The sequence below is a fragment of the Cervus elaphus genome, chromosome 6 (genome assembly GCF_910594005.1).
Source record: "Cervus elaphus chromosome 6, mCerEla1.1, whole genome shotgun sequence".
Classification (NCBI taxonomy): domain Eukaryota; kingdom Metazoa; phylum Chordata; class Mammalia; order Artiodactyla; family Cervidae; genus Cervus; species Cervus elaphus.
In genome coordinates this window covers 30,732,993-30,756,890 of record NC_057820.1, presented here as the reverse complement: position 1 = coordinate 30,756,890, position 23,898 = coordinate 30,732,993, and the positions used below count along the sequence as shown (strand labels likewise).

At 37.5% G+C, this 23,898-nt stretch overlaps 1 protein-coding gene across 5 annotated transcripts in view; it reads right to left on the bottom strand.

The window, feature by feature from the left end:
- Positions 1-454: 454 nt before the first annotated feature.
- The window catches only part of LOC122696498 (UDP-glucuronosyltransferase 2A1), a 62,961-nt gene continuing 39,517 nt past the window's right edge, over positions 455-23,898 (bottom strand). For 3 of the 5 annotated variants that reach the window (XM_043906570.1, XM_043906567.1, XM_043906569.1), the window contains 5 exons: positions 15,444-15,592; positions 12,489-12,620; positions 5,418-5,505; positions 4,808-5,027; positions 455-2,799 (listed from right to left, as the gene is read on the bottom strand). In XM_043906570.1, coding sequence (XP_043762505.1) covers positions 2,520-2,799; positions 4,808-5,027; positions 5,418-5,505; positions 12,489-12,620; positions 15,444-15,592 — 869 coding nt within the window. In that variant the 3' untranslated portion in view covers positions 455-2,519. The remainder of the gene's footprint in view (positions 2,800-4,807; positions 5,028-5,417; positions 5,506-12,488; positions 12,621-15,443; positions 15,593-23,898) is intronic. The other 2 variants (XM_043906571.1, XM_043906568.1) reach the window with 1 other exon arrangement.

Below are 23,898 nucleotides of genomic sequence, written 5' to 3'. Positions count from 1 at the left end.
GAGACCACGTCTTCAGCAATTGCATTGTGCTTCCATTTCTACATCTTTGACCATCTGTTTCTTCCTCCATAGTTTCAATTCTCACTAAGATAGCAGTAACATTTTAAGAGATTAGTGAGATTCTCCGGCAAAGGAAGAAACCTGTAGATAACTAGGGTCAGAAAGGGAGCTATCAGGCGAGCAGAATCTATGGAGCTGAAGTTAGTCTTGTATGTAATGGGTATCCAATCTCAGAAACCAAATGGGTACTTGCACTTAGATAGTGTTCATGGCCAGCTGGCCAGGAATGGCCAGCCCAGCTCTCATGAAATCTGAACTATTTGCTACATTCTAATTAGCAAAAATAAATTTAGCATAGAGCAAACAAATATCTGTTCTCAAAACACAACTGTTAAAATCAAAACATATCAGGATGACTCGCCTTTTTAGAAAGATAACATTTAACAAATACATATTCAGCCTTCACAACAAATCTGTGGAATTTATTTGCATTTTCAGTATTGTACATTTTCGAGTGTGTGGGCACGTGTGCTCACTCATATCCAACTCTTCGCTACCCCATGGACTGTAACCCACCAGGCTCCTCTGTCCACGGGATTTCGTACACAAACATGTTGGAGCAGGTTGCCATTTCCTACTCCAGGGAATCTTCTTGACCCAAGGATGGAACCCGCGTCTCTCGTATTTCCCGCACTAGGCAGGCAGATTTTTACCACTATACCACCTGGGAGGCCCCATTTTCAAGAGGAAATACTTACAGTGTTCAGTGATATAATTATTTTTAAATTGGAAGTAATTTTCTATATACCATATTAAAATAAATAAAAGTTTTTAAAAGTTCAGTAAGCCTGCGGATGCCATTTATTTTTTTTTCAGTTATATGTCAAATATTAAAATTAAAACTTCAATTAAGCATGTCATTAAGTTTATAATGGACAAAGTAAAATCTTTAATGCATTTGTTAAATTAATGCAAAGCTGAATCCAGTATAACTATTACTCTTTAGTGCTTTACATTGATACATATTACTATAGCATATGCTTGGTTGAGGGGCTTCCCTGGTGCCTCAGTGGTAAAGAATCTGCCTACAAGGCAGGAGACTTGGGTTCAATATTGGGTCAGGAACATGCCCTGGAGAAAGAAATTCCAACCCACTCCAGTATTCTTGCTTGGGAAATCCCATGGACAGAGGAACCTGGAAGGCCATGGTCCATCGGGTTACAAAAGAGTTGGACATGACTTAGCAACAAACAAAAACAATCCTTGGTTGAATAGGTTTGTTAACATCTCACATCCTTGGACAATTAATTGATGAATTTAAATTTATTGAAAATAGAGACTGAAAACTAGTATAATAATTGTATCAGTTGAGTAAATATTTATTTTTTGACATAAAATGACACTTTTGATTATAGTGGCTGTAGATTATGAGCATTAACAATTTTTAAATATAATGATTTGGACCTTAACTTAAAGATTATCCATTGTACTATAAATTACAATTTTCATAAAATTATTAAAATGTTTTCTATATTTTTTGCTATTTTTTCTAAAAATTATCTCTTCTTCCTTAACATACTGCTGACATTCTCTGCCCTGAGAAAAAAATAACCAATGATTCAATAGATCTCTTGCTTGAAGGCAGTGCTCAGTCTCTTGCACAAAATGGTACACAAGAATATTTTCTGACTAAAGTCAGGAATGTAGGTATGGTTATCTGTGTTTAGTGAAAATCTACAGGTTTTCACTGTCCTGGTGTGATATGCCATCACAGTTATTATCAATTCATGTTCTGACCTCAGTAACACTTAGCAAGCAGAAGTCCTTTATGACAAATAAAATCATTACTCTTCTTGTAATAGACTAGTCTCCTATAATGGTTTTCTAATTTGTGTGTCCTAGCAAATACTGTGAATTTTATTCTCTGTGTTCTCTGCATCTATCAGCTTTGACTTACATTTTGTGTGTTCCTCAGGATTCAGTATATTGTCAGCATATAACTTAAAGTTAAAAATAAAGAAAAAATTGATATTATGAATGAAAGTGAAAGTGTTAGTCACTCAGTCATGTCCAACTCTTTGCAACTCCATGGACTGTATCTGGCCCACCAGGCTCCTCTGTCTAAGGAATTCTCCAGGCAAGAATACTGGAGTGGGTTGCCATTCCCTTCTCCAGGGGATCTTCCCAGTCCAGGGATCAAACCCAGGTCTCCCGCACTGCAGGCAGATTCTTTACTTTCTGAGCCACCAGGGAAGCCTGATATTATGAATAGATAAACATAAAATTATTTGTGTACCTTTCTTAGGACTGTTTGAGGAAGAGAGTAAAGCCAGCTGGGAAAAGACAAAGAAAGAATGGAACATGCCCATGGTTAATGTTATTGTTGAATTCTAAAATTTATATCTATGTTAAGGTAGAGAGGAATGGGATTTTGGAAATAGGATGAAGATATGTTTAAGGTCATTGTGGCTAGAATGAACAGAATTGCCCATGCAAGCCTTTAGCAAACTTAGAAAGATCTATTCTCTTTTTTTCTTCTTTCCTGTTTTACCAAATTTTCGACAAGAAAACAGACAACATTTTGTGACCAAGAATACAGCAGTTGTCACACAGGCCAGCAGGAACCCGATCACGTCCAGAGAGTGGTACTGGAACCAGGTGAGGTCGTGGGCGGCGGGCCGCAGGTGCTTGGCTCCCTTGTGGCGCATGACGAACTCGATCCAGAAGACTGCTCGGTCCAGGGGCTTTACAGGCTGATCATGGTGAATCCTTTTTAACCTCATAGCATTCTCTTTATAACTGGTAGGCAAAAACATAGAAATTATAGAGTTTTGTTTTCATTTAAGGTAAGTAGAGTAATATTTCATAGCTTCTCTCCTAAAGCTTTATCTCTAAAGTCATGACTCTAATTTATACATCACAGTCTGTTAGGAGGACTCCTCCCTTCAGAGCTAAAAGAACTTTACACATACAATTTTCAATATTCAAAAAAAATTAAATGTATCCTATACTTAACAGTATACATGTATACATAAGGTATAAAGAATAATTAATTAAAAGTCTTACCCTGAAGATTCCTTTCCAAACACATTTCTCTCTCTTTTCCATGGAGGTAAAGACTGAATTCATGTTTATTATTGCCACATAGTAGTTTTACCCTGTTTGCATTTAGTTTGCATGCTTTTGAACTTTAAATAAGAAATATCATCTTATATGTATTTTTAAGAAGTTGCTTTTCTTGCTCAATATCATATGTGAAATTTGTCAGTATTGATGGTTTATTTATGGTTTATTTTTTACTACTGTGTAGTATTGCATTAGAGATATATACCATGATTTACTCAGCTCCCCTGTTGATAGACAGTGAGTTATTTCAGTTTCTTTTTCTATTATAGACCATATTGCTATGTACACTTGTGGCATGTTTAAGCTCACATAGCAAAGGCAAGAGTTTCTCTAGAAGTGGAATTTCACATTGTTCATGATTTGGATGTCACTGTGTGTGGTAGTAGCTCAGTCATGTCTGACTCTGCGACCCCATGGACTGTAGCCCACCAGGCTCCTCTGTCCATGGGATTCTCCAGGCCAAGAATACTGGAGTGAGTTGCCATTTCCTTCTCCAAGGCATCTTCCTTACCCAGGGATCGAACCCTGGTCTCCTGCATTGCAGGCAGATGCTTTACTGGGCTAAGCTACTACTAGCTAATGCCAAATCATCTTCCAAGATTGTTACATCAATTTATACTTTTAAGAAAAGTTTCTGAGGATTTCAGTTGTTCCACATTCTGGTCAAAAGTTTTGCCAGATTTATTAATTTCTATATTTTTTCCAATCTGGTAAATATAAAATACTATCTCCTGGTTTTAATTTGACTTTATCTATTTATGCATAAGGTTTTAATGAACAAAAGATTATTACCAATTCATATTTCCTTTTCTGCAAAATTCTTGTTCAAACTCTTCCTTACTTTTATATTATATTTTTATTGTTTTCTGATTAGTTTTTAGGAGCAATTTTTAATAATCATATAGTAATCTTCTGTTCATTATCTGAGTATTAAAAATCTTCCAGTTAAGGAAAAAGGTAAGTATAGGATGTATGTCACATGCTATATGAACAAAAGCCACAAGGATGTTAAAAAAATGTTAATTCTTGCTGTGACATGAACTTTGCTGGTCACATAGCATGTTAAGAGTTATGAGGAGGGGAGTGGAAGAAATACACTCTTTACAAAATGTGGTAAAACACAAACATATAAAAAAGATGGAATAAGTCAGTCGTAAATGTATTGCTTCATTTTTCCAAGAAGGGATATTGGCCTTGTGTGAATTATAGTTTCCAAATTACTCCAGATCAAGATTGTAAATAACTCTATACTGAGAGAAAATACCCACTAGGAAGTCCATAAGCAGATTGTCCAGTAAAAGATCTAAGAATTTATGTAATCACCAGCATTATTTATTTTGAGAAAGCACTACAAGAATATTTGAAATCTTGGTTTTGTTTTACAATTTCAGCCAATAGCTTCAGCAGTCTGGGAGAGGAAATAATAAAATGGTTCTCATATGATAATGTTGCAGTTGTTATTTACATGTGAAAATACACTAGTTTAAAATGCATGAAACATTGGACATTTCTGAGTATCACAGGTAAAATAATTTAAGCTAAACCTTTAAAAGTGGTAGTACTGTGGGCTTAGTACAACTAAGCCTGCAGACCACAACCACTGTCTGTGAGAGGCAGTGAAGACCCAGAACAGCCAAACACACACACACACACAAAATAAAATAAAAGTAGTAGTACTCACGAAGGCTCATTAATGACTGTTCTCAAGGCACTGAGCAGATCTGCACTTGTCATTGTGTTTATGTTCACTTCCACGGCCGCTCCTTTGGCCTTCATGTGAGCGATGTTGTCAGGCTGATCAGCAAACATTGGGACTCCCACCATAGGCACCCCATGATAGATAGCTTCATAGATCCCGTTGGTTCCACCATGAGTGATAAACGCTTTTGCTTTGGGATGACCTAGATTGGAGATTAGATGAGATGATTTCATGATATGTGAAACATTAACAGAATTTCAGAAAGACATGGGGTAAAAACTCTTGGATAACTCAATGAAGAAGGCAATATTTTCTATGAAAGCTGAGAATATGGGTAATTTCTACCTCAAAAATTGGCAAATTGAATCCCCTTTGCATTGTCTGGAAAGACTTATTGAAGAGGTAATAGCTGAACTGAGATTGAAATTTGAAAAATGATGAGAGTCTTAAATGAAGATCCCCTTTTGAGAATCAGAGGAAGTATCAATCTATAAACTTAATGACCAATTCTTTAATTATATGTGCTTAAAAGTGCAAGTAAAATGTGGAAATTTAAATAGTTAACTTGTTTATTGAATTTCCTTGTTCTTACCAAGAAGATCATTCTGTGGTATCCAGTCATAGAGCCGAGTATTGGCTCCTAACGTGGCAGGCTTCTTTCCTTTGTATCTCCATAAAACCTGTGGAAGACAGTGCTTTAATTGTGAAGTAAAACAAACAAATCAGAAAAATTAAGGCATTTTAAGGCTATAGAGTTATTTAAATCATGTAGTCCATACCAATTTTTTTTATTGTTTCTTTGTTTTGCTATTTGAAAGCCTGTGCTGAGGTGTTATATGAAGTAAACAGAAGTTTATAAAAGGTTCAAATAATGGACACGTTCATGTATATCTTTTACAGCAGTTAACTTTAACTTAAAAATCATAAACAAAAAATATTGTGAAGAAAGTTTTTGAAGAAAAAGTCTGTCCCAAAATCTGAAAACAGCAAATACCACTTGATGTTCTGAAAGGATAAATTAAAATTATAATTTGTAAGTTCTCTTTTTTTAATTTAAGAGAACTAGATCATGTTCTAAGTAAATTTTTTTTGATATTCAAGATATATCATATTTTAAATCTATAACCATTATTTTGTTTTCAAATATTTTATTGCTGACATGAATGCATATTACTTCCTTGTGTGTAAAAATATAATTGAATAGAAAGGGTCATGGGCATAATGCTCCTCCATATTTCTTTGTATTTTAACAGGAATTGCTAAAGGAGAGAAAAGCACAGCTTGATTTCCTCCCCAATGAGCTCCAGGGCATGATAGTAATATTCCGCAGCTTCAGATATTCCCTGCTTTCTTGGAATCAACTCTGTACCTCAGTTCTCAAATTGGGACAAGTGCAAACATTTTTCACTTTCATCATCTGCTTTAGTTATTTATGATTATGACAAAGGTTGCATGGTAGTTGATCAAGAAGGATTTTATTCTAAGCAAAGTTGTAGCTGTCTGTGCCTGAGAGAGAGGCTGAGGATCCAGTGGAGAAGAATCTGGTGTGGAAACCAGCAGCTCTTTTCTAAAGACAGGATGCATGCATGTGCACTAAGTCACTTCTTTCTCATCAAACTTTATGTGATCCTGTGGGCCATAGCCTGTCAGGCTCCTCTGTCCATGGGATTCGCCAGACAAGAATACTGGAGTGGGTTGCCACGACGTCCTTCAGGGGATCTTCTCAACCCGGGAAGCAAACTTGCATCTCTTATGACTCCTGCATTGGCAGGTGGGTTCTTTACCACTAGCACCACCTGAGATGCCCCCAGAGACAGGACATAGGTGATTTTTTTCAGGTAGCCTAAAAGGCTGACTCTTGTTCCCCAGGCTAAGGCTCCAAGGACATCCCAGGCAGGAAAGTGGACATGGATTGGTATCACTATGCCATCAGCACTGAGACATTGACTTATTGAGTGACCTAACATCCCAGGCTGAAGGGGTGAAGGGTGCTCAAGTCCTTCTCCAAATTCTGAGTTCTGGGCATCTTGCTCTTCCCTCAGTGGATGGCCGGTGGCACGAAAACCTGCCCGTTCTGTGCGTAGCTGGAAGCTAAGCTGCTTCAGTCATGTCTGACTCTGTGTGACTCTATGGACTGTAGCCTGCCAGGCTCCTCTGTCCACGGGATTCCCCAGGCAAGAACATTGGAGTGTGTTGCTGTGTCGTCCTCCAGGAGACCTTCCTGACCCAGGGATCGAACCCGTGTCTGTCTCCTGCATTGGCACATGGGTTCTTTACCACTAGCACCACCTGGTAGGAAGCATTTATGGGCAACTTCCCCACATACTTGGACTGCCCTGGTGGCTCAGAGGGTAAAGTGTCTGCCTGCAATGTGGGAGACCCAAGTTCGGGAAGATCCCCTAGAGAAGGAAATGGCAACCCTCTCCAGTATCCTTGCCTGGAGAATCCCATGGATGGAGGAGCCTGGTAGGTTACAGTCCACGGGGTTGCAAAGAGTAGGACACAACTGAGCGATTTCACTTTCCCCACATACTTTTCCCCACATACTTTGCAGTCCACCTACTTTCTATGATAGTTGAGAGGAACGTATCAATACAAAAGAGGTAGTTTGATAACACTGAGATAAAGTAAAACTAATTGCCAGTTAGGATGGCCTCATGACAAGTAAATTTACATAGTAATCATGTTTGTTTTAATGCATTTTAACCCTCATGTTCTTCCTACTAGTCCTGTTTATTTTCTATTTCTTCACCCGCAGTCTCACTTCCAAAACCTCTTAATAGACTTAGTGCAAGCCCTTTTAAAAAAGGTAAAGGCATTGTGGTTTTGATTTGCATTTCTCTAATAATGAGTGATGTTGAGCACCTTTTCATGTGTTTGTTAGCCATCTGTATGTCTTCTTTGGAGAAATGTCTGTTTAGTTCTTTGGCCCATTTTTTGATTGGGTCATTTATTTTTCTGGAATTGAGCTGCAGGAGTTGCTTGTATATTTTTGAGATTAATCCTTTGTCTGTTTCTTCATTTGCTATTATTTTCTCCCAATCTGACGGCTGTCTTTTCACCTTACTTATAGTTTCCTTTGTAGTGCAAAAGCTTTTAAGTTTCATTAGATCCCATTTGTTTAGTTTTGCTTTTATTTCCAATATTCTGGGAGGTGGGTCATAGAGGATCTTGCTGTGATTTATGTCAGAGAGTGTTTTGCCTATGTTCTCCTCTACACGCCAGTCAGGATGGCTGCTATCCAAAAGACTACAAGCAATAAATGCTGGAGAGGGTGTGGAGAAAAGGGAACCCTCTTACACTGTTGGTGGGAATGCAAACTAGTACAGCCACTATGGAAAACAGTGTGGAGATTCCTTAAAAAACTGGAAATAGAACTGCCATATGACCCAGCAATCCCACTTTTGGGCATACACACTGAGGAAACCAGATCTGAAAGAGACACGTGCACCCCAATGTTCATTGCAGCACTGTTTATAATAGCCAGGACATGGAAGCAACCTAGATGCCCATCAGCAGATGAATGGATAAGGAAGCTGTGGTACATATACACCATGGAATATTACTCAGCTGTCAAAAAGAATTCATTTGAATCAGTCCTAATGAGATGGATGAAACTGGAGCCCATTATACAGAGTGAAGTAAGCCAGAAAGATAAAGAACATTACAGCATACTAACACATATATATGGAATTTAGAAAGATGGTAACGATAACCCTATATGCAAAACAGAAAAAGAGACACAGAAATACAGAACAGACTTTTGAACTCTGTGGGAGAATGTGAGGGTGGGATGTTTCAAAAGAACAGCATGTATACTATCTATGGTGAAACAGATCACCAGCCCAGGTGGGATGCATGAGACAAGTGCTCGGGCCTGGTGCACTGGGAAGACCCAGAGGAGTCGGGTGAAGAGGGAGGTGGGAGGGGGGATCGGGATGGGGAATAAGTGTAAATCTATGGCTGATTCATATCAATGTATGACAAAACCCACTGAAATGTTGTGAAGTAATTAGCCTCCAACTAATAAAAAAATTAAAAAAAAAAAAAAAAAGGTAAAGGCAAAATGGTTGAAGGCAATTAGTTTTACTTTATCTCAATGTTTGCAAACTACCTCTTCTGTATTGATATGTTCCTTTCAACTATCACAGGAAGTCAGCTTTTTGGATGATGATTTGTTGTCTTCCTTCCCTCCCTTCCATCCTTCTTTCCTCTCCTTCTTTCTTTTTCTTTCCTTTTTTCTCTTTCTTTCCCTCTCTGTCTTTCTTCCTCTCTCTCTCTTTCCTTTTCTCACTTTCTCTTTTTGTTTGTTTGTTTGTTTCTGAGGGGAGATGAGATAGAGGATTTGTTTATATTCCAATATTTAATGAAGTATCTTGCTAGGATGCTAACCACTTGTTACATAATTATTTTTCTTTTGGGAACTCTATATGAAAAAGTTCAGATTAAATGTTAACTGGTGGCAACCTCTTTAACAGAACAGTCTAAACTAAAAAATATAGAGTTTTAACAGGGCTAATTAGTACACTTACAATTATAGAGTTTTATGTACTTTAACATAAAAATATAAAGAGATGATGCTTCATGAATGAGAGTATATAAAGAGTAAAAATCTAGAATAAACAAAATTAAAGTTGGTTGAATGTCATAAAGCAGAAAATATACGCTGACAACAACATTAGGATTTTTAACTGTAGATAGGATTAACTGTAGATTTTAACTATAGATTAGGATTTTTAACATGTAGGATTTTCACTGTAGAAAATTCAATTTAGAAAGATTAGGCTTCTATTTCTAAACCAGTTACACCTTGAGTTCTACTAAAGTCGAGAAATGTGAAGAATATTCTAGAATGTGATTCCGCTACTCTCTGTGTAACCTCTCTTTTCCTGAACCTTGAAGCTGACATATCTGAAAACTTTAGGGAAGAGGCAGTGCAAGTGGTAAGACTTCAAAAATTATAATTTTATTAGAGGAAGTTGGGAAGGTGAATGAGGAGTTAGTGTTCAATGGGGACGGAGTTTCAGTTTAAGAAGGTGAAATATTCAGGAGATGGATGATGGCAACATGCTTAACAATGTGAATATACTTAGTGCCACTGAACTATAGCTAAATGTGGTTAAAATAGTATGTTTTCTATTATGTGAACTTTACCACAATGAAGAAAAGACATTTGAAACAGCAGATGTAAAGCATTTAGCATGGTGCAAGGCATATAGGGTATTAAGAAGAGGTGGCACGAATACACAGAAGAACTGTACAAAAAAGATCTTCACGACCCAGATAATCACGATGGTGTGATCACTCACCTAGAGCCAGACACCTAGAAATGTGAAGTCAAGCAGGCCTTAGGAAGCATCACTACAAACACAGCTAGTGGAGGTGATGGAATTCCAGTTGAGCTATTTAAATCCTAAAAGATGATGCTGTGAAAGTGCTGCACTCAATATGCCAGCAAATTTGGAAAACTCAGCAGTGGCCACAGGAATGGAAAAGGTCAGTTTTCATTCTAATCCCAAAATAAGGCAATGCCAAAGAATGCTCAAACTACCTCACAATTGCACTCATCTCACACTCTAGTAAAGTAATGCTCAAAATTCTCCAAGCCAGGCTTCAGCAATACATGAACTGTGAACTTCCAGATGGTCAAGCTGGTTTTAGAAAAGGCAGAGGAACCAGAGATCAAATATCCAACATCTGTTGGATTATCAAAAAAGCAAGAGAGTTCCAGAAAAACATTTACTTCTGCTTTATTGACTATGCCAAAGCCTTTGACTGTGTGGATCACAACAAACTCTGAAAAATTCTGAAAGAGATGATAATACCAGACCAACTGACCTGCCTCTTGAGAAATCTGTATGCAGATCAGGAAGCAACAGTTAGAATGGAACATGGAACAACAGACCGGTTCCAAATAGGGAAAGGAGTATGTCAAGGTTGTATATTGTCACCCTGCTTATTTAACTAATATGCAGAGTACATCTTGAGAAATGCTGGGCTGGATAAAGCACAGGCTGCAATCAAGATTGCCAGGAGAAATATCAATAACCTCAAATATGCAGATGACACCACCCTTATGGCAAAAGGCAAGGAAGAACTAAAGAGCCTCTTGATGAAAGTGAAAGAGGAGAGTGAAAAAGTTGGCTTAAAACTCAACATTCAGAAAACTAAGATCATAGCATGGCATCTGGTCCCATCTGTTCATGGCAAATAGATGGAAAAACAGTGGAATCAGTGACAGACTTTTATTTCTTTGGGCTCCAAAATCACTGCAGGTGGTGACTGTAGCCACGAAATTAAAAGACACTTGCTCCTTGGAAGAAAAGCTATGACCAACCTAGATAGCTTATTAAAAAGCAGAGACATTACTTTGCCAACAAAAGTCTGTCTAGTCAAAGCTATGGTTTTTCCGGTAGTCGTGTATGGATGTGAGAGTTGGACCACAAAGAAAGCTAATTGCTGAAGAATTGATGCTTTTGAATTGTGGAGATGGAAAAGACTCTTGTTCAAATCCCTTGGACTTGAAGGACATCCAACCAGCCCATCTTAAAGGAAATCAGTCCTGAATATTCATTTGGAAGGACTGAATCTAAAGCTGAAACTCCAATACTTTGACTACCTGATGCAAAGAGCTGACTCACTAGAAAAGACCCTGATGCTGGGAAAGATTGAAGGCAGGAGGAGAAGGGGATGACAGAAAATGAGTTGGTTGGATGGCATCACCAACTCAATGGACATTACTTTGGTAATTGGCGATGGACAGGGAGGCCTGACGTGCTGCAGACCATGGGGTCACAAGGAGTTGGACATGACTGAGCAACTGAACTGAACTGAAGGCAATAGGGTACATGTACCAACTGACTGAGGTATAGCTGTCTAAACAAATGAGTGCATATCTAGACAGTCAGTTTCATCTGTCTGGGCCACTCTCCCATTAGTATGTATGTTGATCTAGTCTTTTTATTTGGCTGTATGCTCCTTGAAGATGGGACTGCACTTTCTGGGTTTTTTCCCCATTATGAAGGCGACTTGGTTCTCAGATCTTTCAAGGAATCTTGCCTGTCTTCTTTGAAAGACCATGGTTGGGATGGTGTATTCATTTTTCTGGAGTGGACAGTATGGCCAGCAGAATAACAGAGAGGTTAAGGCTATGCTCCCTGGAGTCCAACAGATATAATACTACCATATACTAATTGTGTGGTCCTCAGCAGATTATTTCACCCCTATAAGCCTCAGTTTCCTGGGATGTGTACATGACCAGAGGAAACCACTACCTCATAATGGGCAATCTAAGAATTAAATAAGATTATGTGTATAAAAGATGTGGCAGAGTATCTGGCATTTAATAAGTGCTGGTAAATGTTAACTGATGTGGAAAAATTACTAGAATCTTATTATTTCATCTCTATGTCATTGAAAATAAATGACTTCATGAAAAGATATATTTTTATAGTAATGTGAAGGTTCAGTAAGAAAGTGGTAAAGTGATACATTTGAATACAAGACACATTTGAATCTTTTGAGACATTTTTACTTAAAGGTGGTGCCAGTTTTGTTCAATGAAGGATGACTTACAACTTTTATCTGGAAAGAATACTAATAGCCACCCACTCTCTACAATTGCAAAGTGACTCTGCTCACCAGGATTGGAGTTTATACTAACCTTTTGTGGAATCTGGGCAAGAGCTGAGGCAATGAGATTGGCTTTTTCTTCTGTGAGATTTTTGACCATTGACCCCAGAGAAAATACCACAATACCATCTTCACCTGAACTTTGGACAAATTCTTCCATTTCCTGCAGGGATAAGATTATATTTTATTGCATTATTAATTCAATGGACATGAGTTTGGGCAAACTCTGGGAGACACTGAAGGACAGAGAAGCTGCAGTCCATGGGATTGCAGAGTCAGATGTGACCAAACAACTGAACACATCAACAAAATTATATTTATTACATAAGTGCCAATTACTGGGGAGAAAAGGCTCTCTTACACTTCTAAATTAGAAGACTCAAGAGATGTGTGAGGGACATTGTTAGACTGATTCTGTCTTCTGCCATATAGAACCATCTAGTCTTGTTAGGAGGAAGTGTATTTCTGAAATGATGGGCTAAATATACAATGGGTAATTACACAATAAAAACGTGAAACCAAACCATTATACAAAATGAATAGGTGATAAAAGGAAGATGTTCTCATGGTGCATGGAACTATCACTCCCAAAGTTTAATTTTATGAGCCAACAGACCTGTCTGCAAACTTGTAAAAATATTCTTTGGAAGAAAGCCCAAAGAAGGATTCTGAATTAGACTTTTAAAAATTTTAGCATCCCAGTTTACAGTCAATACCTTTTGAATAACTTTATCTAGCTTCCTGTTAGGTATTTAGGATATTTTCCTTGTGTTTATTATTTCCCTGTTTAATAGGGCTAAAAGGATTTTAAACAATTGCTATACATAGTAATATATTTGAAAAAAAGATAATGCAGTGAAAACCTGTTACCATCATCATAACACTTATGAGACAGTGTTTCTGTCTCACAAGAGTGTGACACTAACTACGTGCCCAAAATGTGAGTCTTAGAACAGAAGTAAATTATACATTTCTCTGCAAATAAACTTCTCTTGATGATCACTTGCATGTTAAGTTGCTCCAGTCATGTCCAACTCTTTGGAAACTCATGGACTGGAGCCCACCATGGTGCCATTTCATCCTCCAGGGAAACTTCCTGATCTGGGGATCAAACTCACACATCTTACCCAGTCTCCTGCATTGGCAGGTGGGTACTTTACCTCTGGCGCCACCTGGGAAGTTGTGCAAATTGGGGACAGCAAAGTCTGGGATTGAGGTCTTCCTCATTATCTATGTGAATGTCACCTTCTAGAGATGTGTCATCTCTTTGTAACTATTCGTTATTATCCTGCAACCACTGGTGTTTCGCAGTTAAAGTCTAGTAAAATTATCAGGGAAAGGACAATGCCATAAATAAAAGCAGATCACTCTTTTTAGCTCAGTTAAAGTTAAGAGAATAGCTGATGTCCTAGGAATTGGTGTTTTATCTTTATGATTCATCTCCCTACAAAGACAGTGATTGAATAAAAAAACACCACACACACACACACACAGAGACATAGACACACATACCTGTGTATAATAATTATACACTTATTTGTTTGGTTTCTTAGTTTAATTTCACTGCTTTTCTATTTTGTGTGTCCAGTGATTGGCATAATTCTTTCTCTCTCTTTTTTTTTTTTTTGGCATAATTCTTCATGAGAAAGATAAGCCATGATTGGTGTTCATATTGCTGAAATATCTATGTTAATAACTGAGTTTTGGAATGGAATACATTTCCCCTCTTATGAAACATGTCTGAGCTATTTTTCTGAAATCACCTGCATATGAAAAGTGGGAGTGGAATGATAAACATAATGATGTGGCAAGTGAGCCATGGAATATGTCATGCATCTTTCTGTACCTTTATTTATTTTAGATATTGGTTTCTTTTCTTTTTTTTTTTTTAGATATTGGTTTCTTATCTCCAGTAATAACACTCAGTGGAGCTTGTCTTTAGCTATAACCTATTGGCATGAAATGCATATTCACAATCCGGAAGTGAAATTTTAAACTTCAGTATTCACCTTCCCCTAAAGTGAAATCAAGAACTCTTATGGGAACATCATTTAACCTGACCTCTTGTACAAAGAGTATGCTCATTTACCCACAACACAAACAAATAAATATCTGTCTCTTCACTGCCTGTTGATGAATATAGTTAAGTAAAATATTCTTACTTTGTTTACCTACTATTCTCTTTTTATGCTTTTAAATATTGCTTTCTTCTGATATTTCTGGCAGTCCTTATTTATTCTTGATAACATTGGAATATGGGTGCATGATTTTCTTTTTTACTCCAAAAAATTCCTGATATCACAGTCATAAAGAGCCAATTCAGCATTTCTTTCTCAGTTATGATTTCTAATTTACATTAATGACTCCCAAATTTATTTCCAGTGCTCTCAGCTGAGACTGAAATCTTGTACTAACCAGATGACTTTTAGAAATCTTCACCTGAAAATTCCTTTGCCTTCTTAAAGTGAATTTGAAATTGAACATATCATTGTCATCTCAAAAAAGTTTTTTCAAGCAATTCTTTCCTGGCTTAGTAAAGTCTACTGCTCTCCAAGAAGCCCTGTCTGGTTCCGTGTCTCCCATCAACACTTAGCTTTTATGAAAGCATCTTTATCACTCAAATGACCATAGTAAATGTCCCTATTTATAACTCCATCATGCTTCTCAGCAAGACAGCTGCAGTCTCCTTAATGATAGCCAAGGTTCAAGCTTCCTGTTTTTTCAATCCAATGTCTACACTATGGACACACTGATATTTTTAACATGCCACTTGGAAGATTTCATCCTTCTGATTAAGTATTCAAGTCAAAAAAAGTAACATTATTCATAAGAGACTTCTCTTATGATTTTGAAAGTAGATTTGAAGTAGAAAATGAAGCAATTCAGCAGCAAGCATATCTCTGTCATAGATACTGCAAGCTTTAAAAGAAAATCAGGATATTATATAAAGTACAAAAGAGCTTTCCACTGTATTAGACCTACCTACCTTAGGTAATGGTTTGGCCGGTTTACAATGCAGTCCGCCTACAAACTCAAAATTTGGTAAGTATGGACGAGGAAATTCAAAATCCCAGTATGTCCTGATGAGCCAAATCTCTGCTTTCCCCATGGTCTCACATAGCGTAGTGGGTCTTCCTGGAGAAAATGAAGGAAGTAGGCTTGAACTTATTAGCATACATATTTGCTGGGAAAAAATTGCACTGCTGATTTTCTGATGTTCTATGAAGGAACTCTTGATTACTTATCACATTTAGATGTTAAAAGGAAGTGAAACTTAAAGTATTAATGAAAGATGGAGGAAGAGAAGGAAGGAAGAAAGGAAAGAAGATAGAAAGGTAGAGAGGAAGGATGGCAAGTGGGAGGGAGGGAGAAAGAATGTTTAGGTAGGAAAAGAACAGTAGTATGTAAAATAAAATAAACTCAATAAAATCAAATAAAAATACAATTCTTTGACAAAAATAAGTTCTTTCAGGAAATAAATTCAATCAAAAATTTTAACCACAACTCCAAGTACTGATGGATTTCGTACTCATGGTTTCTCTCCAATCAAATGGCCCATGGCAGATTGCTGCTGCTGCTGCTGCTAAGTCACTTCAGTGGTGTCCGACTCTGTGTGACCCCATAGACAGCAGCCCACCAGGCTCCCCCATCCCTGGGATTCTCCAGGCAAGAACACTGGAGTGGGTTGCCATTTTCTTCTCCAATGCATGAAAGTGAAAAGTGAAAGTGAAGTCACTCAGTCGTGTCCAACTCTTCTCGACCCCATGGACTGCAGCCTACCAGGCTCCCCCATCCCTGGGATTTTCCAGGCAAGAGTACTGGAGTGGGGCGCCATTGCCTTCTCCGCATGGCAGATTAGCTGCATCCTATTAACACAAAGGACCTCCCTGATGACTCAACAGTAAAGAATCCACCGGCAATACTAGAGACGTGGGTTTGATCCCTGGGTCTGAAAGAGCTCCTGGAGAAGGAAATGGCAACCCATTGCAGTATTCTTGCCTGGGAAATCCCATGGACAGAGAAGTCTGGGAGGCTACAGTCCATGCGGTCACAAGAGTCAGACATGACTTAGCAACTAAACCACCATAAACACCAAATCAGCTCTCAGGGGTTTTCTAATTTCCAATCAGGACTATCTTTCTACCTTTTGGCTTGTTAGTTTCAGGTTCACTCACATTGTTGAAGAATCCCACCAGTATCAATTTACCTTGTCTTGCTGAGTCAAATCTCATCCCTTCATTGATTTGCTATTATTTTCTCCATAGGAAATCCCTGAGTAACTTAAACCTAGTACAACCCCCTTTGGAATGCAGATTACACATGCATGGATTACTAGTATCACACATTTGAGTGTCACCTTGAAATTATGTTTTATGAAAAGGATAGATTCTATATATTCATTTTAGGAGATTTGTAAAGAACAAGTATTTGCAAATTACTCAGTCAATCATTTGTATACACAAAAAATATGTGTTGCATCTAAGTAAAAAAAAAATTCAGATGCGAATGCTCCTTTCTTAAAGATTCTGTTCAGAAATGGTGCTTTTATGTACTCCAGGTTGAATATCCTTCTTGAAGAATTGTTACTATTTTGTAGTGTTTGGATATATGTCAGTAGTTTTATGTGCATGTGTGTGCTCACTTGCTCAGTTGAAGTTATATAGGCAATGATTTAACTTGGTAATAAAAAAGCCATTTCCAAGGACACTTAGCTTGAAATTGCCAAAGACTGGATGAGAACAAAACACCACAGTTTCCCCACAAACATGCTTATGTTTTTTAGATGTGTTGCTCCATGTGTGTGACATCATGTCTTGATTACTAAGTCCTTAGGAGAAATCATATTTTTGAAATATTTTTGAAAGACATAACTTAAAGTATTTTAGTACACTAAAGTATACTTAGTACTTAAATAAAGTACTTAGTACTTAGGAAAGTACTTAGTACTTTAGTATACTTAGTATACTAAAATTCTTTATTTGAAGCAGTTATGCACAGTATGAAATACACATCAACGCAAGAACAAAATTGTGCTAAAGTATGAAAAAGTTTTAAATTTCTTAAGACATTCTAAATGTTAGGCTGAGGACCTGTAAAACAAAAATATGGAATTAAACTTTACCATCAATCTTTTTTTTTGTTATTATTTTGTTACACAAAATGAGTTATAACCACAATAGAAAATTTACAAATAATTGATCCATGGCCACTAAATTTGAATTACCATGGAAATATTGTTGCTGTTTCAATCTATTATTTTAATCCTTCATGATGAGTCTACTGAGATACCTTTTAATTTCAGAGAATTCTTAGAGGGAGCCTAAATGTATGACAAAATGCTACATTGTAAATGAGAGAGATTGTGGTATTCAGCAGAGGACAGGTACCAATCTCTCAGTGGTAACTCATGCAAGCTGTAGATATTAATCCAGAGACAACCTTACTAGGCTTTCTAGACTATTTATTTCTTTTAAAGACATGCTAGAAAATTAACATGTATGATTTCTGTATCACAGTCTATGAATTAATACTTTATTTTTTTAGAGCAATTTTGGATGATACCAAATTGAAGGAAAAGTGGAGATATTTTCCACATATACTTGTCTTCACACTTGCATAGACTATCCCATTATCAACATCTCCAACAGAATGGTACATTTGTTACAGTTGATGAACTCACACTGAAACGTTATAATCACCCAAAGTTCATGGTTTACAAAATAATTAACACCGAGTATAAATTGAGTGATCTTAGACAAATAATAAAGACATGTATCAATCATTATGGTATCATACAGAGTATTTTCACTGTTCCCAAATTCTTTTGTGCTCTGCGTATTAATCCCCCACTTTCATCCCACACCCTGGCAACCATTGATCTTTTTGTTGTCTCAATAGTTTTGCCTTTACAGAATGTCAGAGTTTGAATCATTCAGTACATAGACTTCTCAGCCTGGAATTTTTCCTTAATAATATACTAAATGTGCTCCCATAGTTTGATGTTTTTCTGGGACTTGATAACTCATTTTTTAGAGCTGAATAATATTCCTTCTTTAGATCTGCCACTGTTTATTCATTCACCACTTGATTTATTCCAAGTTTGGGCAGTTATGAATGAAATTTCTATAAATATCTATAAACATGCACATTTTGTATAAACATAAGTTCTCAATTCCTTTGAGTAAATACCAAGAAGTGTGATAGTATGTAAGAATTGGTTTACTTTTATAAGAAACCACCAAGTGTTTCCCAAGTGACTGCACCATTTTATATCCCACTAGCAATAAGAAGAGCTTCTGTTTCACAACTTCCAAGCTTTTGGAATTGTCAGAGATCTGCATTTTAGCCATTTTAGTAGATGTGCAATGGTTATCTCATTATTATCATTATAATCTGCATCTCTTTCCAAAAAAATTACATGGAACATTTTTTATATACTTATTTGTTAAATATCTATCTTTTTGTGCAGTTCATTATTATCTTTGTCCCACTATTGAATCAGGTGTCATTATTTCTTCTTGGGGTGTTGTAAGTGTTTTTAAAAAACATTTTGGCTCTTCACCAGACATGTCTTCTGCAGACATTGTCTCCTGTTCAGTGTCTTGCATTTCTTTCTCTTGACCTTGTCTTTCACGGAGCAGAAATTTCTAACTTTTTTTTTTTGAATGTGATAGAAATTATCCCCTCAGCTTCTGTCCTCTAGAAATGACTATAAAGTATGTCAGTATAATTTTATCTTTGAATTCATTCCTGCTACAATGTTTTTATCTCTTCTTTTTGGCTTTTTCTCAGGATTTGCATCTCTCTGTTTATTCAGAACATCTGTTCTTACATACTGTCTACTTTATCCATTAGATCCCTTAGCATATTAATCAATGTTGATTTCAAACCTTGTTTTGATAATTACAGAATTCTTGCCATCTCCGGTTCTGACGATTGCTCTGTCTACTCAAAGTGTGTTTTTGCCCTTTGATGTGTCTTGTAATTTTCACTTGATAGCAAGACATGATATAACTGGGTGAAAGAGACTATTGTAAACAGGCATTTGAAAGGAGGTGGTGAGTTGGGGAGAGAAGCATTCTATGCTCCTAAGATTAGTCTCAGTATTTTACTGACTCTAAGCCTCTGTATTCTTCAAAACTATCTCTCAGGTGTTTCTCCCACTTTATATGGGGCAGGATGGTCTGGAGTTGGGTATATCCCTTTTCCATCCAGTAGTCTAGAGGGGCTTGGAGTCAGGTATTCTTCTTGGCTCCCGTCAGGTAGGCTCAGATAATCCCTAGCACACTGTGCACCAGTTAACTAGCTTACCCTGAGGACAGACTTGTTAGGATGAACAGAGGGCTCTGATTTCTTTCAAAATGATTATTTTCCTCTTCCCTAACTGGAAGCAAGGGCTATTATTTGATTTTTATAATGAAAAACTGGTTGAGCTCCTGGAAAGAAATCTCACTATATTGTGGGGACTCCCCTCTGATCAGGTCGTTAATATCTTTTTTGTATAGTTCTTCTGTGATCCAGATAACCATGATGGTGTGATCACTCACCTACAGCCAAACATCCTGGAGTGTGACGACAAGGGGGCCACAGGAAGCATCACTATGAACAGAGCTAGTAGAGGTGATGGAATTCCAGCTGAGCTATTTCAAATCCTAAAAGATGATGCTTTGAGAGTGCTGCACTCAATAGGACAGCAAATATGGAAAACTCAGCAGTGGCCACAGGACTGGAAGAGGTCAGTTTTCATTCCAATTCCAAAGAAAGGCAATGTCAAGAAACGTTCAAACTACTGTACAACTGCACTCATCACACACACTAGCAAATTCTCCAACTTAGGCTTCAACAGTATATGAACCTAGAACTTCCAGATGTTCAAGCTAGATTTGGAAAAGGCAGAGGAATCAGAGATAAAATTGCCAACATCTGTTGAATCATTGAAAAAGCAAGAGAATTTCAAAAAAAAAAGTCTACTTTTGCTTTATTGAATACACTAAAGTCTTTGACTATGTGGACCACAACAAACTGGAAAATTCTTTAAGAGATGGGAATACCTGACCACCTCCTGAAAAATCTGCATGCAGGCAAGAAGCAACAGTTAGAACTGGACATGGAACAACAAACTGGTTCCACATCGGGAAAGGAGTACATTAAGGCTGTATATTGTCACCCTGCTTATTTAACTTCTATGCAGAGTATATCATGCTAAATGCAGGGCTGGCTGAAGCACAAGCTGGAATCAAGATTGCTGGGAGAAATATCAATAACCTCAGAGATGCAGATTGCAGTAACCTTATGGCAGGAAGTGAAGAGGAACTAAAAAGCCTCTTGATGAAAGTGAAAGAGGAGAGTGAAAAAGCTGGCTTAAAACTCAACATTCAAGAAACCAAGATCATGGCATCTGGTCCCATCACTATTTCCCCAGCAAATAGTTGGGGAAACAATGGAAACAGTGACAGACTTTATTTTCTTGGGTTCCAAAATCACTGCAGATGGTGACTCCAGCCACGTAATTAAAAGATGCTTCCTCCTTGGAAGAAAAGCTATGACCAACCTAGACAACATATTCAAAGGCAGAGACATTACTTTGGCAACAAAGGTCTGTCTAGTCAAAGCTATGGCTTTTCCATTAGTCATGTATGGATGTGAGAGTTGGACCATAAAGAAAGCTGAGTGCCAAAGAATTGATGCTTTTGAACTGTGGTTTGGAGAAGACTCTTGAGAGTCCCTTGGAAAGCAAGGACATCAAGCCAGTCAATCCTAGAGAAAATCAGTTCTTTATATTCATTTGGAAGCACTGATGCTGAAGCTGAAACTCCAGTACTTTGGCGACCTGATGCAAAGAACTGATTCATTGGAAAAGACCCTGACTCTGGGAAAGATTGAAGGTAGAAGGAGAAGGGAATGACAGAGAGTGAGATGGTTGGATGGTGTCACCGACTCAATGAACATGAGTTTGAGCAAGCTCTGGGAGTTTGTGATGGACAGGTAAGACTGCAATCCATGGGGTCACAAAGAGTTGGACATGACTGAGTGACTGAACTGTACTGAACCCTATGACTTGTTCCCACTGGATTTTTAAGCTTTCAGGTTTGTCCACAATAAATTTCCAGAAACTCATTAATTACAGTTCAGGTGTTCCTACCCCAGGTCTAGTTCCTGTGGTGATTTCCAATTCTGAGTCTCTGCTCTTGAATGTCTCTTTAGACAACCTGAAACTCTGTTTACTTCAGGAGAATATACAGTTTTGTTATTAGAATGAATGTGAGAGTTTGATTATTTCAATAATATAAAAAAGATGAAATGGCAGCTACAATTTCTGTGTATGAATTGAGTATAACTAAATTGTGTATTTCAACTTATAATTTTGAATAATTTTAAAAGAGATTCATAAAATATGCAGATTAGAATTATAAAGTCTTGCTGAAACCCTTTATGGAAAATAAATAGAGCTGTTATGCTTATTGATAGGAAAATAAAAATTCAGAAAGTTGTTCATTGTCTCCAAATTTATCTACAGATTCCTTGCGCATGCGTGCGTGCTCAGTCACTTCAGTCATGAAGTGAATCTATGGACTGTAGCCAGCCAGGCCCTTTTGTCCATGGGATTCTCCAGGCAAGAATACTAGAGTGAGTTGCCATGCCCTCCTCCAAGGGATCTTCCTGACTCAGAGATAGAACCCCTGTCTCCTGCATCTCCTGCATTTCAGAGGGATTCTTTTTTTTTTTTTTTTTTTATAATTATTTTTTTTCCAGTGGGTTTTGTCATACATTGATATGAATTAGCCATGGATTTACATGTATTCCCAATCCCGATCCCCCCTCCCACCTCCCTCTCCACCCGATTCCTCTGGGTCTTCCCAGTGCACCAGGCCCGAGCACTTGTCTCATGCATCCCACCTGGGCTGGTGATCTGTTTCACCATAGATAGTATACATGCTGTTCTTTTGAAACATCCCACCCTCACATTCTCCCACAGAGTTCAAAAGTCTGTTCTGTATTTCTGTGTCTCTTTTTCTGTTTTGCATATAGGGTTATCGTTATCACCTTTCTAAATTCCATATATATGTGTTAGTATGCTGTAATGTTCTTTATCTTTCTGGCTTACTTCACTCTGTATAATGGGCTCCAGCTTCATCCATCTCATTAGGACTGGTTCAAATGAATTCTTTTTAATGGCTGAGTAATATTCCATGGTGTATATGTACCACAGCTTCCTTATCCATTCATCTGCTGATGGGCATCTAGGTTGCTTCCATGTCCTGGCTATTATAAACAGTGCTGTGATGAACATTGGGGTGCATGTGTCTCTTTCAGATCTGGTTTCCTCAGTGTGTATGCCCAGAAGTGGTATTGCTGGGTCATATGGCAGTTCTATTTCCAGTTTTTTAAGGAATCTCCACACTGTTTTCCATAGCAGCTGTACTAGTTTGCATTCCCACCAACAGTGTAAGAGGGTTCCCTTTTCTCCACACCCTCTCCAGCATTTATTGCTTGTAGACTTTTGGATAGCAGCCATCCTGACTGGCGTGTAATGGTACCTCATTGTGGTTTTGATTTGCATTTCTCTAATAATGAGTGATGTTGAGCATCTTTTCATGTGTTTGTTAGCCATCTGTATGTCTTCTTTGGAGAAATGTCTGTTTAGTTCTTTGGCCCATTTTTTGATTGGGTCATTTATTTTTCTGGAATTGAGCTGCAGGAGTTGCTTGTATATTTTTGAGATTAATCCTTTGTCCGTTTCTTCATTTGCTATTATTTTCTCCCAATCTGAGGGCTGTCTTTTCACCTTACTTATAGTTTCCTTTGTAGTGCAAAAGCTTTTAAGTTTCATTAGGTCCCATTTGTTTAGTTTTGCTTTTATTTCCAATATTCTGGGAGGTGGGTCATAGAGGATCTTGCTGTGATTTATGTCGGAGAGTGTTTTGCCTATGTTCTCCTCTAGGAGTTTTATAGTTTCTGGTCTTACATTTAGATCTTTAATCCATTTTGAGTTTATTTTTGTGTATGGTGTTAGAAAGTGTTCTAGTTTCATTCTTTTACAAGTGGTTGACCAGTTTTCTTTACCCACTGATTCACTGTGATTCCTTGTATTTCTCACTAAATCTCAAAATCCCAAGATTCATGAAACTTAACATTTTTTTTTTAGAATTTCACATTTAATTTTAGAAATCTACTTAGAAGAGCAAAGGGCTAAGAATAATCAAGGTATTCCAGAAGAGATACTAGGAGAGAGGCTGTTATCCTTCCAGATATTTTGAACAGGATGACCAAATAAGATATCCATCATGTACCCCCACCCGCCCCTAACAACAATGATTTGGCATTTATTCACAGATATATGTGTCTTGTGGGAGCCCTGAGATTCAGACAGGAGATTGTGAAATCTGGGTACAGTCCAAGACAAACAATGACCTTTTGAGAGGAAGGCTTGCAACCAGATG